The 18,908-nt window shown below is 36.2% G+C and overlaps 1 protein-coding gene across 9 annotated transcripts in view; it reads left to right on the top strand.

The window, feature by feature from the left end:
- The window catches only part of ANK2 (ankyrin 2), a 699,107-nt gene that overhangs the window by 191,885 nt on the left and 488,314 nt on the right, over positions 1-18,908 (top strand). For 7 of the 9 annotated variants that reach the window (XM_060416762.1, XM_060416767.1, XM_060416758.1 and 4 more), the window contains exon 2: positions 5,504-5,564. The exons of the other annotated variants lie outside the window; for them this stretch is intronic. In XM_060416762.1, the coding sequence (XP_060272745.1) occupies positions 5,544-5,564 (21 nt within the window). In that variant the 5' untranslated portion in view covers positions 5,504-5,543. The remainder of the gene's footprint in view (positions 1-5,503; positions 5,565-18,908) is intronic. 9 annotated transcript variants of the gene reach the window in all.

Here is an 18,908-nt window from a genome sequence, read left to right as displayed (position 1 = left end):
CCCTCATTGCAGGTGAATTCTTTACCCGCTGAGCCACAAGGGAAGCCCTAGTCTAGACATAGGGTAGATGAAATAAATAGGGCAGGGAAGAGAAATGGTGGGCATTTGATAGTATATGTATCAGAGAAGGCTCTTTCTTATTGGGAATTTAAAGAGCCTCCTGGGAAAGTGAAGAATGACACTGCCTTGGTTCCATAATGGTTCTAGAATAGCCTGTAAGTAGGAAGGCTTGCTAAAACATATTATTAGGCCCATTTCCCAAATTTTTAATTCAGAAGACCTAGGGTGGGGCCCAGTATTGTGCATCTCAGTTCCTAGGTGATGCTGACATTCTGCTGGTCAGAGATCACTGAAGTAAGGTAATGATTCTTGCCTTATTCTCTCAAACTTCAATATGCAGAAAGATCACATGCAGAGGTTGTACAAAGTTGTTAAGTCTTAAAAAATTATACTGGAGTGAGACTCAAGGCTCTGTGATTTTAAAAAAAGGCTTTAGTGATTCTGTTCAGTGATTTTGTAATTGGTCCAGGGAGACCAGTCTATGGGCTCCATGCCGTTGGAACATCACTATCCCTTTAGTACTTGGGTCCTTCATATATACCTGTTTATAGCTCAACTGTCAGTTAAAGACTGTTAAGAGTGCTAATATACCTTGAAGAGTAAGAGATAATAAAATGAGAACATTATAATATTTGTTTTATAATATTTTAATGGTTTAATGATACAGTAGGCCAAATCACATTTGATAAAAATATAATATATTGTGATATAATATGATGAGCATTTAGCAAAACCTGATATAACAAGACTTTAGCATGAAAAAGTTGCCTAATCTCCTGATATCAAGTAAAGTATAAATAAATTTTTTAAAAGAGGCAGCAAAATGTAACAAACAAGTTGGCAGATGGGCAGCTCCTGACTTCAGCATTCAGCGCCTAGGCATATGATTTAACCTTCTGTCATCTGTGAAAGGGATTTAGTAATTCCTGTCTTACACGTTGGGCTTCCCTGGTGGTTCAACGGTAAAGAATCCTCTTGCCAATGCAGGAGATGCAGGTTCAATCCTTGTATCAGGAAGATCCTCTGGAGAAGGAAATGGCAACCCACTCTAGTATTCTTGCCTGGGAAATCTCATGGACAGAGGAGCCTGGCAAGCTACAGTCCACGGGTCGCCAAAGAGTCAGACACAACTGAACGACTAAACAATTTTACATGTTACAGAGAATTAAATAGATGATCCTAGAGAGACATATTGTCGATATTTAATAAATGGTAGTTATAAGGGAAGAGGAAATGACAGGATGCAGGCATCTCTCGTTTCAGTTTTTCTCACTGCAGTTTAGCTGTGAGACAGGAGATGCCTGTTCAGCTTAACATTCCTTGGCCAACAATTTCAGTCAATGCTTTTGTGTGAATTTTAGACCGACTCTGCAAGTAAACATCATCCCTCATCTTTCTTGTGACAATTATAAATGTAAAAACTTGAAGATATAAAACTCAGAAAATTGGAAACTGATTTTGGATGTTATATAATAGAAAGCATGTCTTTCTTTGATTAAGTAAATATATGGTAGATGCATATTTTCTGGAATGCTAGAAAATATTTAAACAATGAAGTGAGTTTTTAGATATTAATATTGGCATGGCTAAGGATCATGAGGCAAAAAAACAACATTATATAATAATATAGTATTTATGAAAGCAGCTATATGTATGTATATAAAGGGATTCTGGGAGTAGTGTGTCTCCTGTTAAGCCTGGTTCTTCCAAGAACAGTTTTCTCATTACTTTCATATCCTTTGTGCATAGAATGTTCTTCTTTGTACTTTTTATGCTTCCATTTTTTTTTAAAGAGAAGGAATAGGAAGCATTCAGCCAGGATTCTTTTTTTATTTTTATTTTTTTACGATTGCTCCTTGTGGCATGCAGGATCTTAGTTCCCTGACTATGGTCAAATTGGTGTCCCTGGCAGTGGAAGTGTGGAGGGGACTTCACCACTGACTGCCATGGAAGTCCCTCAGCCAGGATCTTGAAGAGATTTTAATGAAGAGATAGTTTAAGAAGATCTGAGTCAGGTTAAGGGAGCCACCAGTGGGTGGTGAGGTATTGTGGGGGCAACCACCATCACCCTCAGGTTAGACCTGAAAGACTAAAGTGTGGAAACTGTGTTACTTGAATGCAGAATGGAATCTGTTGAATCTGATGGAATCTGTTGATGCTAGAAAAATGCAGCTCTTTCTGGATGTCAAAGTAGGGAGGGAACATGAAGAATACATATGTTAATATCTCGCCGATTCCGCTTTGGGATCTGTTGCTGGAGCATTGTACTGAGCAAACACAAATGGAAGTCAGCTGGTAGGAGAGCTTGTGAGACACACTGTGGGGTCAGCCTCATAGAATGAGGGAAGGGTAGAGAAGAAGAGTGAACAGATGGGAGCTCAGGGGTGCCTAGGAAATAACCAGTGCAAGCAGTTATTTCTTTTTTAATAAGTTTAAAAACAATGAATTATCTTGAGATAAAATATGGAGACAGGAAAAGGAGATAAACTTTTCTAAGTATGTAAAGAGGAATAGCAAGGAATTTGGTCTGTTTGTAGGATGGGTAAAGGGAATTAATGATAATGTTGGAAAAGGTATTTTGAATCAGATAGATGATAAGTGGTTTTAATGACAGTTTCAGCATTATGGGCATTATTCTGTGGATTTTAAAATTAATTAGAAAAGGTGCATTCTTGATCATTTTAATTAAAAAGAAATCTGTAGACTATTATGGAAACCCAGATATTAGTAGGAAAAAGTAATGAAAACAGAAGATAGGACAGAGAGCATTGTCAGCGTAGAGAGAACACTGACTTAGGACCAATGTCAGTTGATTTATTCTAGGCATCAGTGTTAACTGTTACCATGAACTTGTTCAGTATAGACTCTAACCTCATTCCTCATGGAAAGAGGTATTTCACATGGCTATTGTGAATTTAAATAAGTAAAAATATATAAAATGCCTGGGATTAGGTCTAGATGCAGTCTTCTGTTATCGGATGATGATACCCACCAGTTTTTGAGTGTAAAATTTATGCCAGGTGCATACTATCTCCTGTGTCTAAGCCCCCAACTAACCTCATTTCAGGAGGAGAACTCAGGCTCAGAGTTACGCCATTTGCAAAGGGCCTATTGTCAGCAAGTGGCCAAGTCAGACCTTGAGACTGGACCAATAAGATCCCAAAGCCAGGCTCTTCCTATTAAATCACAGTTCCCGTGCGTTGGCCTTTTCTCCCATAAGGCACATATGCACTTAAAGTAGCTTTCTGAAAAAAGCCAAACCACATAATTGTATAGTTAAGTTTTATCTGAAAATCTGATCAGTTAAAACGATTTAGGTTGGTACTTATAGGCTCCTAATGAAAAGGTATAAAATGTTTGAATATTATGTGGGAGGCAGCATAGTTTATAAGGTATAAAATATTTGAATATTGTGTGGGAGGCAACGTAGTTTATAACTGGAAGGACCACTAAAATCAAAGGCTGCTTTGGAGATGCATCTCAGTAAGTCATGTTAATTGTCCTCATTGTCATGAACTCCAGATTGGTCTGAATACCTTTGTCTAATTATATTAACTTCTCTAATGGGAATACTCAGGAAGAACTTGTGAATTTTTCTTATGGTTTTAAAAGCTGTGATGTAATTAGAGAAATGTTAAAATTTTTGAGGAGCCAATAAACTTTCTAAAGAGAATAAACACAAAAGTATATGAGATAATAGTAGTAATGTATATCAAGGAGAAAATGTAATGAGAAAGTTCTTTTTGGAAATAGCAAGAAAAAGTATTAAGTAATTCAGAATGAGCTTAGCAAAGGGTGTGCCTGGACTATGCAAAGAATACTGAAACTCTTTTGGGAGATGAAAATAAGGGATGGATCACATGGCAAATAATTGTTAGGATGTCAGTTCTTATCAAGTCTGTTTATAGACTGAATGCAGTCCTAATAAGCCTAGTTGGAATTTTAGGACTTTAACTCTCAACAAATTGGCACTACACTTCAGTTGGAAAAGACACAGGCATGAATCAGTTCAGTTCAGTTCAGTCGCTCAGATGTGTCTGACTCTTTGCGACCCTATGAATCGCAGCACGCCCTATGAATCCTATGAATCCATCACCAGCTCCCGGAGTTCACTCAGACTCACGTCCATCGAGTCCGTGATGCCATCCAGCCATCTCATCCTCTGTCGTCCCCTTCTCCTCCTGCCCCCAACCCCTCCCAGCATAAGAGTCTTTTCCAATGAGTCAACTCTTCGCATGAGGTGGCCAAAGTACTGGAGTTTCAGCTTTAGCATCAGTCCTTCCAAAGAACACCCAGGGCTGATCTCCTTCAGAATGGACTGGTTGGATCTCCTTGCAGTCCAAGGGACTCTCAAGAGTCTTCTCCAACACCACAGTTCAAAAGCATCAATTCTTCGGCGCTCAGCCTTCTTCATAGTCCAACTCTCACATCCATACATGACCACAGGAAAAACCATAGCCTTGACTAGATGGACCTTTGTTGGGAAAGTAATGTCTCTGCTTTTCAATATGCTATCTTGAAACAATAATAGAGAAGGATGTATCGTACCTGATGTAGGGACACGTAAATCAGCAAAAGTTAGGACCAAAGTGAAAAGAGATTTAAAAATGTGTATACACACATACTGAAATGATAATTTATGGAAATTTGACAAAAATTTTTCATCAGGATAATGACTATTGAAACAGCACTGCAGTGCACACACTTGCAGATGTTAAAATGACGTGTATGAACAGTAGATACAAACATGGGGAATAGTTATAAGTGTAAATAACAGGTAAAAAACGAATACAATATTTTGTAATTGTGGTGTATTATATGTTCTCAATTTAAAGAAGAACATGTTCATGCCTGTTTAAATGAATACCTGTTTAAATGAGTACTTATTCACATTTGTAGGTTTAAAAGAGAAAGAACATGAATAAATAAACCTGTTGACTTTAGTAGTGGAATAAGAATGATTTTTGTTGTTACTAAAATTGTCCTATTGTTTTTATAATGTTTTAACAACTTACTTAGAAGTTTTAATATAGATTATGTCAACTTTCATATAGACTGTACCTAAAGCATCAGCGGAAGCATATTGGCTAAATAATGTTTGTCATACTAAATGTGAACCAATAAAAAACAACTTGGAAGTATGAACACAGAATTTAATTTTGCTCTCAATTATCTTGACCATCTCAAATCTACTAATGTCACTTAAAGTTCTTTATAATTAGATGAACATTTTCATAATTTTTAAAATTTGTTTTGCTTACTTTTCTGAGCTCTTGGAAGATTTACATATTTTTGGCTGCTCTTTCATATTTCTAATAGAGTGCGATTTTCTTAGTAACAGGTTTATCAATGTCTGCGACAAAACTTATTAGAAATGTGAAAGCTGTTCCTTAAGATAAATTGACATGATTTCAGACTGATGTTTTCTTTTTTGTTCTTTTAGGTAAGTAACTGAACAGGGACATGAAGATCTGACATTTCAAATGACAGCCATGTTGCAAAAGGTACTTTTGGTGTTTTTAATATTACTGTGGAAGGAATGCTATAAAAAGACACAGAGGTTGAAATGTATAAGTTCTATTTTGGTCAAGATTTGTGTGTGTGTGTGTGTGTGTGTGTGTGTAAATAGATTTAAAGGTCTTCCCAGGTGACACAGTGGTAAAGAATCCACCTGCCAATTCAGGAGACCCAGGTTTGATCCCTGAGTTAGGAAGATCCCTTGGAGTAGGAAATGCCAACCCACTCCACTATTCTTGCCTGGAAAATTCCATGGACAGAGGAAGCTAGCCATGGGGTTGCAAAGAGTAGGACACAACTGAGCATGCATCCCAATGCAAAACAGATTTAAAGATGTTATAGTTTTAATAATTTAAACATTTTAATTATGGGAAATGCAATATGATAGGGCTTTTCTTTCTGAGTCTGGGAAATTATTGTTAATATTATTTAGGATTGGAAAGATAAGTAAATTGATCACTTTATCTCATATTTATTGGTAGAATGAGGGAGATGGTGGAAAGAAATTAGATACAATGGACAAAGTGAATACATTGGGATTTGTGCATCAAAATTGTCTGTTTTTCTCCAAAGGGTTGTGGTTTGTTTTCTGTGATCAAAAAATTATCTTCAGAATTGCTCATAAAATTGATTGCTTTAAGTTTGTTAGTAAGGCAATTTGATTTTGGATAATTCAAATAGATTGCGTCAGTGTGGAGAATTTTCCAGATTCTGTTACATGAAAAAGATTTTTAATAGAGGAAGAAAGAAATAATGCACTTAAAGAAATAATAGACTATAAAACTTAAATATCTGTCACATTTGTGATTTGGGGAAATCCAATTCCTTTTTGAAGTTATGAACCTTGTTTAGAAGAATTTCTTTATTTTCAAGAAGGAATCTTTAAAATATTATAGAAACCATGATGTCTGGTTACAAGGGAAACAATTGCATTAGGAACTATTAGATGAGCTGTGTGACTCCATCAGTGTTGGCAATTATGCACAGATCTGTGACATTTAGATGCAATGAAGCATGTATTGTCCCTTTATACTAAATTAAAAATTCATTCCAGTGAATAGAAAATATATGAGAATACTAAAAGAGGAGAAATTAGCTTAATGTCTGTATAAAACCACAATTTATAAAACTTTTTAGTTTTGCTGAAGGACCTTACAAAACCCAGGGCAAGTGCTCTGAAGAGGCTTAATTTGAAGCAAAGTTTAAAAAAAGTTAGGGAAATAGCTTTACATCAAAAAGTTTATTCTTTTCCAATGATGATTGTTTAATTAGCAAGAATTTTCTCTACTTTGTGGCCATTTTTGAATGTCAAATGAGAACCAGGCAACTTTATTAATACTGATAATAAGAGAGCCCTAATTAGCTTGGGCTATTTTTAGACAAGGCAGCTATTACCCTGTCTTATTATATTAATATATTATGATACAATTTGCTTCACTCGAAATACCAGTGATATTTCCAAGCATAAATGCTAAGCTGGCAGTTGGATAGATAGATGAGTCTTAGAAACTCAGAGCAGAGATCTATGGTAGATTTTGGAAACCATTGTCTCACAGTTGGTAACTAAGACTGTGGGAATAAATGAGACCAATTTAGTAGAGATTATAGTGTGATGAAGAACAGAGGACCAGTTCCAATCCTTGAAGAAAAGGAGAGAATGATGAGACAGGTCAAGGAAGATGAAGACTTCAATAAACCCACTGGAATTTTCCACATAAATGTCCTTAGTGACTTTGGCAAAGGGGAATTTTGGGGGAATGGTGGGGGCATATGCCATACTGGAGTGGTTTCGAGAACAAATGTGAGGTAAGGAGATAAAGTTGGCAAGGAGATAGTTCTTATGAAAATTTTGTCTGTGAATAAAAGTAAAGAAAATCCAGTAGCTGGAATGGGATGGTGGGACGATAGAGTTTCAAACGTGTTTTAATGTTACTGGGACAGTGGAGAGAAGGGGATGGATTTAAGGGGTGGGAAGGAAGGGAGGGAGGGAGAGGCGGTGCAGGAAGGGGGACTCCCCGTATCTGATGGGAGGAGCCCCTCACGTACCTAGGGCAGTGGCAGCAGAATGTGAACAGACACAGACAGGCTGATAGGTTTGATAGAGGAAGTTTCGGGGAGTGTCAGCAAACATCTCTGTTTTCTCCATCATTAGGGTGTGGCCAGAGTAGTTAATAGTGATTTGAGGAAAGAAGAAAAGTTTGAAGTAGTGTTCGTGGAGAAAGGGAGAGGGAACATTGCATTGGGTTGGTATCAATGACTGAAATTTGTAGTATGGTCAAATTCCCTAAATTTTATCAGTGGACTAAAGCTTCCAATCTGTTTACAATTCTCAACTGACCACTGTAGATCATGACAAGCCTTAAGGTGGTGGTAGGAAGATTTATTTAAATCTAATATATAATGACCTCTTCCCAAAGAATTAAAATAGAGCCATATTTGAAGACATGGACCTAAGTGTGGTGTTTTCCCTTAACTTGCATGAACATATGTGTGTTTATAAGTGAGCTATATGTTGAGTATTTCTTCCTAAAAATCAGAAATCTAAGATATTCAGCTTGTAGGAAAGGGATAAAAGAAGTTGTTGAGTCTTTTCTCAGGTACTCATTTTTGGTGTGTGTCTCCTAAGGATGGTGTTTTTATGGCAAAATTTAAGAACACTGTTTGACCAGATGATTTTTTTTTTTTAATCCAAAACTTTTGTCTTGTGTGCCATGACTGGAGAGAGCCTGCTGTCTGAAGCTACTTAGGCACCGCTGTCTGAAGCCACTCAGGCGTGTTCTTCCTACTCTGGCCTGGGTCCTCTGCACGGTAGAGTTAGACTGTGAAAGTATTAAACAGGCCCAAAGATGAAAAACTTCAGTTTGTTGACTTTGAATTGGGAGTATGTTAATATATCCATTTAATGAGAAAACTCTAAACTTCTATTTCCCATTTTGGTTCTTTTGAGTGTTTACTTGAGAGTGTAGAGATTTTTATAAAACTCGAAAGAGCTCTAGTTGAGGGACTGTCAAATGTTGTTTTAGCTGCAAAACCACATTGAAAAATAAAATCTGTGTAAATAAAGATAAAAAGAGAAGTATTCTGGTTCCAGTAGGCATGGGGGACCTGAACCCAATTGCTCTGGTCACCTCTTTCCCTTCCTTCTTCATCCACTTTTGTGTAAATCCCCTGAGACATCACCATTGACCATTGTTTGAAAAATTGCACTTGTTTGAAGTGGAACATTGTTTGAAAGTTACAATTCTAGGTAGTCTCCACAACCATACTGAATTTCACTAAAATATAAAGTTCTTAAGATAAACTAACTGTGACTTTAATATAATTTTTCTCTCTCCAGCAGGCAGGTTAGTGTTTACTTGGACTTTTTTGCTTTGTTAGTGCATAATTATCTTATATTGGTAACTTTAGTGATAATAGATACTGATTTTGGCCAAGGAAACTCCATAAAAAACATTGCTATATATGTGCAAATCTGGAGTTTGAAAAGCCAGGCACTTAGTTTAAAAGTTTGTACATGGGGAGCCTTTTACTAAGTTCAGGAGTGGTCATCAAAAGATGGACATAGGACTATGGCAGGGAGGATTTAACTGCCTTGATCTTGAGCAGCCATGAAAGTATGTGATATAAGTTATAAAGATGTTGTTCTGTTAGGATGTGACTTTATCTAGGGCTGACAGTATTCATAGAAATAGAATGGGATGTTTTAAAGAAAACAATAATAACCTTTTGGGAACTAGAGCATGGATAAGGTAGATACAGGGAATGGTCAAAAGAAAGCTAAATTAGTATATGTAGAACTTGCTAATAGAGTCATAAAGTCAAACTAATATGCAACAGTGTTGAACATGTGAACAAACAGTATTTGTGCCACATGCTATTTCAAATTGTACACTTCAGTTAGTTTTGATAGTTATAGCACCTAAATGAGGTAAATATTATAACTTGATTTTGTATTTGATGAGTCTCCCAGAGGTTAAGCAGTTTGTCCAACTCACACAGTAAATGACCAGCAAGTGTAGTGGAGTCAAAATTGAGATCCAGATCATTCCACCACCACATGGCCTATTGAAGTCAGACTCAGCAGCCAGCTGGGATTAGAAGTAACTGAAGTGAAAACAATGTCCTCACTGTTGAGACACAGCAAGAAGACGGCTTGTCCTCCACACCGGAGTGCTTCTCAGGAAGTTAGGCATCTCCACTAGCTCACCAAGAAAGAAGTGACTCTAACAGTCCAATGAGGATTTTTGTCCTTGGAATCTACTGTCTTTCTTATTGCCTCCAGACAATCCTTCCTCTAAATACTGTGGTGATTAGAGGACTGTCTCTTCACGGCTCAGGTCACTTGGGGCTTTATGCCATCAGCAACTTTCAATAGTGAGTTCAGATGGGAAGAACTCTGAGTGGCGCAGGACTCCCCGTGGTGTCCCTGACTTGAGAGTCTGCCCATCGATGGTGAGAGCTTTGTCTTTTTATTCCAGAATTCATTTCCTGGGGAAGGAAAAACAGCTCAGCTCTGGGTTGTGCCCTGACATCTTTCATTCAGGTGTTGATCCTTGAATCACACACTGGGATCTGTATCTCCTAGTATGTGAAATCTTGTTCTGGCTATACAGAAGCAAGTAGCAAAAGGAAATAGCAATCGAAAAGTTAACTATGATATCATGTGAGCCAGAGATAAAATTTACAATCTTCAGTTTTCAAAAGGCTTTTCAAGACTTGTTTAAAATGTGTAGGGTTACTGGGAGAACGTAGCAAAGACTGATAAACTTCTGAGATGTTAGGGGATAGAATTCCCTGCATTGATACGATTATTGATGATGTGTGTTTTTGTTTGCCTGTGATACCAAATTTTTTATACTTAAGTGGTTCCAATTCCTTTTGTATAAATCAAATATAATATTTGAGACTTTGCTACAGTGCTGGAATATTGACCCTTTGTTCTGATCAGTAACTATGATATAATTTGCTTTAATTTAGAAAACTCAAACTCTTAAGTTCTGTATCTTCTGGAATACTTTTTTCTTGGAGAATGTATGTAATTAGGAGTAATGATAGAATTAGACTTGTTCATATTAATCCCCTAGAGTGTTACTAAGCATCAAATCAGTGTGGCAGCTTCCTAGATGCTCTCTCCCTCTCCCCACCCCCCAACCCCTCGCCGGCTAAATTTAATAGATATATAATCTTTGTATTACTGGAATTGTATTTTACATACATTCTTACAACTGAAGAATATCCTTTTGTTTTATACTATTTCCCATTTTATTTTGGTTTTGGTTAAATCTATTTACAGTTGGCAGAAAATCCCTTTTTCTGTCTTCACTGCGGAAGAAGGGGAATATGAAAATTCAGTAAACCAAAGTACTACTGATTTTTCTGAAAGAAAAGAAGAGACTTTGGTGGGGGCGAGAATGGGTTCACTCCATGACAAGGTTTCTGGGAACTAATCAGTCCCCACGTCTGTGGTTAGTTTATGTGCAACACAACCATGGAGAAAGGATTGATATCTGGTGTAATGAACAAAGCTCTCATGAGCTGATTGATTACTTTTTTCCAAGCAAAATTTGCCTCCCCTACCCCCACAGTTCCTTCATTTAATTTGTATAAATTATTCTAGCTGTGCTAATAATTCTTTATTACAGTTACTATATTGATCACGTAATCAGGGGCACAACAGTAAAATTTGTGTTATCCTTTTTATCAACCATATTCTCTAGTTTTTAAAATTTTGCAAACAAAGGAACAATAGAGTAAGCATGTTTGTCTTGGACAAGTTGGAGAACTTTTTTTTTAAATCACAAACTGATATGAATCACCGTGATCTACAGTGTCTGAATCCACATGCTTAAGGGCAAAGGATATGAGGAAAGCAGGATCTTCCCCTTCAGTGGACTAAAGCTGGAAATCCTGATCTCACAGCAAAGATCACGCCCTTCTCAGCATGCATCTGGCCCTTTTCGTTTTGCTTTCATCAGCTGGAGCTGTTCAGTGGTGCAAAGAAAACATTATAAAATGATTACAGCTTTTAGAAGTGCTTCTGAACTCTTCAAATAATGGTAAGAGTTGCAAATCTTATAGGAAGAGCCTATAAGGAAAAGCGTTATTCAACTCCACAGGGAATGGTGAATGCCAGATAGTGAGAGCTGCTCTAAAGTGAAATACTTACAAGAAGGGGATACTGAAGTGTGCTTTGTTGAAAAGCTTACAGGGAACAAATGTGTGTTTCATTGCACGTCTAAACCTAGTGTCTGTAAAGGGTGTCTGTGGCCGCCAGCAGAGGGAGAGTGAAATTTTGCAGATGGATAAAAGAACTTTCAGCAGCCTAGCTTAGTTCTTTGGCAAAAATCCAGTGCACTGGGAATTCTCCAGCAAAATGGGTTGAACTTGGCAGATCTGCAAATGTGCATTTTTCTACTCAGAATAATCAGGCAAACATAAACTTCCAGAGGAACTAATTATCTTTTGTCTCTTTTACCTTAGAAAGAGGGTAATATTTGGAAGACAATTAACTCCTAAGAGGTTTTAGAAGCAACATTTGCAAAATGTTGAAAGAAAAATCTATATTTAACCTTTATCAAAATATTTTTAATACCCATTTATGCTCTTTAAATAGTTTATCATAATTAACAGAAGCCCAAGTCATATGGTTTCTAATTTGAAGACATTTATTTGCTCTTTGCCGTTTTACCCCAAAATTCTATTTCATTATCATTTGTTTTCTTGCTGTTTATTGCTTTAGTTTCATTGTTATGAAACCAGTGCCATCATTTCTCTAAGTATGTATCTGTATGAAACAAATCCTGTTTACATGACAGAAAAACAAGTTATAAAAGAGTTGTTGTTCAGTCACTTAGTCATGTCCGACTCTTTGTGACCCTGAGGACTGCAGCTCACCAGGCCTCCCTGTCCATCACCAGCTCCCGGAGCTTGTTCAAACTCATGTCCATTGAATCGGTGATGGCCTCCAACCATCTCATCCTCTGTCATCCCCTTCTCCTCCTGCCTTCTATCTGTCCCAGTATCAGGGTCTTTTCCAGTGAGTCGGCTTTTCGCATCAGGTGGCCAAAGTATTGGAGCTTCAGCTTCAGCATCAGGCCTTCCAATGACTAATCTCATTATGAGAGAGTAGAATGAGTTTACTCCAAAGAATATTTTCTAGAAAATGTTGGCATGATGAAAATGTGTTACACACACACATATATATATATATATATAAATATTAACATACAGAATATACTTTATAGTATATGTGTTTGTGTGAAAATATATGAGATGGGTGATGACATGGTCTTTCAGAACAAATTATTATAGCAATTTAAAGTAATCTGATACAAGTGTTTTAAATTCAATATACATATTTTAAGTTTTTTTTAATCATACAGAATTAAATCATACAAAACAGTAGAAAGGACTGACTTATTTGAAATGTAAATCTTTGATTTTCACATTTCATAGAATTTTTAGTTACAGTTGGGATATTACAAAATATTTAATGTGGTTAAATTATAGGCATATTTAAAGAGAACATACATTTTTAAGAATGGATGGTGGATGAAAAGTTGTTAAAATAAAATGAATAAATTCATGTATTCTGAGGTGAAAAGATGGCCAAAGTAGAAAAAAAGAAAAATGAAAGAAAAGAAAGTTTTGTAATGCTATGCTTGAATCGATTGCTGTGCCTGGCCACAGTAAATATCTGAAGGACACCAAACTGTTAATGGTGGCTGCCTTTGGTAAATAAGACTCTGTCAGTGGACATGGAAATTTTAATAAATAGATTCTGTATTGTTTGGATCTTCTTTCAATGAGTGTTTATTAATACATATATATTCAAATATACGTACACACACCTATATATATATATTTAAGAAAATATGTATATATTTTAAGAGGAATAACGTAGTGGAAAGACTACTAGTCCTGACTTTGTAATTGAGTGTGTAACCATTAAAAAAAGTAAATAGATTTGCTTATTTTGATATTACAGTTATTATTTTCTCTTAATATTTTATGATTATTAAGAGAATCATGGATAAGGAAGAGAAGATTAACTATTTTATTGTTAAATAAGGTCACTGACAGGTAGAAAATATAGCAATTCTATTTAGATAATTAGTCTAAGAACTTTGCAATTAGTGTAGAGTTATGATGGTGTCAAGAGAGTAGCACTGAAATAAAATTGTTTCTATTTGTAAATGTTACTCTGAATGAAAGTAATGAAACTGGAGAGTTGCAAAAACGTCATGTGATAGAGAAGATTATCTGTGATAGAGTGACAAAATTCATCATTAGCCATTGCTAGTGAGTGGGAAAATAATTAGCATCTAGCTTTTTTCCCTCATAACATGTGTAGAGTTTTGGTTTGGGTCCATTAGTTTCACTTACTATAAATCTACATTAAAATTCCATATGGTCTGATAATGAATACATCTAGGAAAGCATATTAGGGAAAAAATGTACTAGACTGAATATTCATTAAAGTCTCAAAGGTTTCTTCCAGATCTATACTTTTCTGATATAATAAGTCAATAAAGGGTTGGAACAAGATGCACTACACAGGCCCAGGTTACCTATGTCACAGCGAAAGAACTAATATTAGCTTGTCGTCAGAACAACATAGTTGTTCCCATCTATTGTTGCTGGTTCATCCCACTGTAACTATCCATATTATCTGATACCACTCGAATAGTGCCATTTAAATATTGCCTGAATAACAAATATTTATATAATATAAAATATTTCGGTAAAATAATCAGTCATCAGCACTTCAGCATCTTTTTGCAGTACAATTTTTTGGCAAAATGAAGCTCATTGTAAAAATCTTTTGACCAGTATAATTCCTCTCCTTTTGAATCGGTAAAGTTATTATCATTCCTACTTTCTGAGCAAAGTAACTAAGATACTGAGAAAAAAGATTTGCTCAATATAATAATTCTTAATAAAAGGTTTTTAAAATGAATATGATCTCTGCCATTCTAAAAACAAACAAGGTGAAAAGGAGGGATAGGAGAAATGGAGGGAATGAGAGAGTGTATCATATGAGTACTTTGTCAAGTCCAGATCTACCCCTTTTAAATGGAATACTTTAATGCTGAAAATTGATTTTAGCTTGTACTTTTAAATTATTTTCCTAAAACATTGTTTTTGATCAGGGTTAATTTGAATAATACCTTTGGAAGAGTGCATATTCTTGAATTTTCCCAGTTAGACTTTCAAATTTGTAAGTAATTCCAATACCTTGAATTCTCTAAATGTTTCAAAACTCTCATATCCTTTATTCTCTTCATCTGTATTGTTCTTATCTGTAAACATGTCAGACTTGTACAGATGTAGGTGTTTTTATTTAGTAGCTTGAAAGCTCTGCTTGGAAACTAGAGAAGTTGTAGTGTAAGGCTTAATAAACATGGTGCAGTTTGCTATGAAATTTAGATGTAATAACATCTTCAAGATATGTTTTCTGTATTTATGTTTTCTTATATTAGGGAACTTTTCACAGATACTATTCTGTGTTCTTTTCAATGGAAATGTTTTATTGCAGTAATAGCTGACATCTTTAGTACTTACTCGCTGCTAAGGACCTCAGGCACATGTTACTTTGAGGTAGATTCTTATACTCATCTTGTAGAAGTGGAAACCAAGGCTTAGCCTGGCTGTATAGCTTGTTTGGATAACATCAGTTGTGGCATAGCTAGGCTTCAAATCCACATCTGTCTCGAACATAAATATAATAATGAAACATCCATTTGTGTAGCACTTACTAACCACATCCAGTCGATGATAGAATTAACGTAGTTATGTGATGGCATACGGTTTCTAACATGAACTACAATCTGATTCCACGCTTGCTTACTGTTGTTTCTGTAACCTGAGGGGGAAAACACCCCAGCTTATGCGTGTTCAGATTGACAGGCAGTGGCACCTGTTGTTTCCTGTAAGTTAGAGCTTATAAGGGTCTTACAGAGCAGTCCAACCCCTGTTATCTTTAACATTCAAATTCCTAACTCACGGTTGAAATGATAGTCTAGGAAGAACATAATAATGTTTCTTCTGTTGGAGGCAAGATCTGTTGAGGATACATGAAGGAACATGTAAATTTGAAGATGTGAATCCTATTTTTAGAAAGCTTAATGCAACACTGGATTAATGATAATGGTAATCACTGGGGCTTCTGAGGCTGAGTCTCAGTGACTGCTAGTTTCTTCTGAATAGTTAAAGAAATTACATCTAGACTAAAGGGTGTGACTAAATTTAGTGTCTTTTCCCAAGATAATAAGTCTATGACTTTTAGTGAATTGAATTGAGCTAAAAAATTAGATTTTGATTTCTTTTCTAGTTATTATTGCTCTTTCGATTTCCTGGTTTGTTTTCTAGAGAAAGCTGAAGAGCAGGAGTCTTGTCCATTTTCTTAACCTCAGGATTCTCAGTGCCTAGGAGCTCATGATGGAGCTTGGTAATCATATTGGGATAAACAAACGGCAAATGGCAAACTAGATTTAAATAAATCTTTGCCAAGAACAGATTTGACAGGAAAATTAGACTCCGAACAGATTTTTCTTAAAAGAATAAGTTAAAATTGTCAAGCATAATATAGGATGGAGTTTATCTTGAATAATAATTTTGAGTTTTAAAAACTGATAACAATATAGTATAGATTATTTTTCAGTTTGTGTTAGGTTTTGGTCTTGCATTTGCTTTCATGATGTAGGCTTTGCAGTTTTGCTTCTGGGCACATGACTTTGCTTAGTATAATTACTAAGTCTAAGTGTACTTAGTATAACTTAATGTAACATTTGGCTGTGTATATATCCTTAGCTGCTCATTCGCGTCTGACTCTTTGAGACCCCATGGAATGTAACCTGGAGAGGTTTCTCTGTCCATGTGGATTCTCCAGGCAAGAATACTGGGGTGGGTTGTCACTCCAGGGGATCTTCCCAATTGAGGGATTGCACCCAGGTCTCCTGCATTGCAGGTGGATTCTTTACTGTCTGAGCCACCAGGGAAGCCCAAACATTTGCCTATTAGCACAGAATTTTGTACCCAGGCCATCAAAATTAGCATATGGAAATTTTTTCCTTTCATGTATACTTTTTAGTGTTTTTAATTAATATTTAGCTTCTGCATTGAGAAAAACTGATGTATGACTTTCATTAAGATAAAAAAGTTGTTCAACTGTCCAATAAATATATTTGTTTTAGAGATCAAGCGATACTTTTGGTTGGTGGATTCTAAATGTTACAATTCCTGAATTAATAAAGCAAGCACATGAGTCTGTGGAATTTTTGTGTTCCAATGTGATTTGATGAGGAAATGGGCTAATATTAATATCTAATAGTTTATGGACATAGGTAATAAAAATCTGCCTTTGATTTTATTATTGAAAGTTAATGCACTAAATGTAATATTGCATATTTACCACTGAGCAGGACTCTGAACCTCAGTAATGGAAACTTTGAAAAGTGGGGTCATTTATTGAAAACTATAGTTATGAAAGCAGAGGAAATTGATATATAAAAACTTGATGAATAGCCAGTGCATAAATTAAAATTTCTACCTTCAATCTATTAAGTATACAAGTATTTCAATGAAATATATGTAGTTTATGTATATTTTATAGGAATTTGGTGATGAGAGTAAAAGTATCAGCTTTCTGCTAAGACTGTACTCTCTGTATAGTCTTATGGGACAGAGAGTACTGTAATGGTCAAGGCCGTGTCACTTTCAGATCTCCCATTCCCAGCACCGGGTCTGACACATTAAAAAGGTAAAAAACTAAAATCTCAATACGCATTTGTCAGATAAGTGAGTAAATGAACATATGTGAGAATATCTTCAGCCATCATAATAGCATCAGGATTTCCATTCAGTGTATTTGAATGAATAATTCAATGATCAAATTACATATTTCCTTACTATATATTAATACAAAGTAATGTTATAGCACTTTAGTGGAATTAAGATGACTTAAACAGGGCTCTGCTTTTAAGGAACTTATAATCATAAAGGAGATATACAGGAACAACTTAAATTCCAATTCCATAAATGCTGTGGGAGCAGAGAAGAGGGAAGCCTTAAGTGAAGGACAGTGGATATTTCAGAGGAAAGGAAAAGCATTTGCAAAGGCACAGGAATATGAAGAAAATGCCAGTTCCAGAATAGCAAGTGATTCAGAACAGTGAGTCCTCGGGGCCTATGGACAGGGTAAGTTTGAATAGAGGGCCCAAGAGTCACACAGCTGCTTTCAGCTACCATCTTTCTGCACAGCACCAAACACCACGTAAAAAAGAACTAAAAATCTCTTTACTGATAGCTCTCTTGGATATAAGCTACATTTAACATCCAGTTCTGTAAGCTTCTGATGCTCCTGCTTCTAATGTTATTTCTCATTCTCCTATTTGAGATGTTGCTTCATGACGTTCGATATAATGCATCCTGTGCCCCACCACCAACGCTGCCATGAGTGGCATCCCTGCTGTTGGTACTAACTGTAGGAGGTAAAATTATAAAAAAGATGGGCTTAGATCACAGGGGACCTGTTTTCCATGTTGAGGGTCTGGTGAGAAAGAGGTAGCATTAGTAATAACCTTCAGCTGTTTGGTTGTTATGATGCATTATAAGATGGCATAGGTCTCAGTGAATCCATCATGGTTTTGTATTGAATCCTTACTTTGTAGGATCAGGAACTAAGTTTGTTAGGACATCAAGAGTAAATCTCTTAGGGGTGAATTTCATGTTAACTGAACTCACAGAATGTGATATCTAAAACAGGATTCCACTATATTTTTACAGCTTTGGAATAGTGCTAACATGAGTTTGATATTCTGACTACAAGCAAATGAAATTATATGGGTGTCAAATATTTACAGAAGATTTTTCCATAAGCATGAGACTAGAGGAAGAGGAAGATACTTATATAATTTAATTGTCAGGGGCATTAGCCTAGTATCCCAAGACACCATCTGCATAAAAGCGTTATCTGGCTAGTAGGGTAGGCGTGCAGGTGACCTGGGGTCCATGCATCACTTTCCTTGCTTGGACTGGCACTGTCCACGTGTTTCTTCTTTGACTCTGCTTTACCTGTGAGGCCACCGTTGCCCAGACCCTCCTCTGGTCAGAGCATTCTCCTGATTAGCAGTGTATTCAGGAGATAAATGGGTTTTATTTCATGGGCCATCTCCAGCTGATTGGAAGTTGCTATCTGGAGCTGTCTTGAGAAGGACTTGGAGACTCAGACAAGCTTAGAAGACTAGAGTGCCTGGAAGATTGTGATTGAAGAATGTTCTGGGCTCCAGGAGGGGAGGGTAGAGATAATTCACTATATTTTCTTTCTCTGC

Source organism: Ovis aries, chromosome 6 (assembly GCF_016772045.2).
Source record: "Ovis aries strain OAR_USU_Benz2616 breed Rambouillet chromosome 6, ARS-UI_Ramb_v3.0, whole genome shotgun sequence".
Classification (NCBI taxonomy): Eukaryota; Metazoa; Chordata; class Mammalia; order Artiodactyla; family Bovidae; genus Ovis; species Ovis aries.
This window is presented reverse-complemented; position numbering and strand designations above follow the sequence as displayed.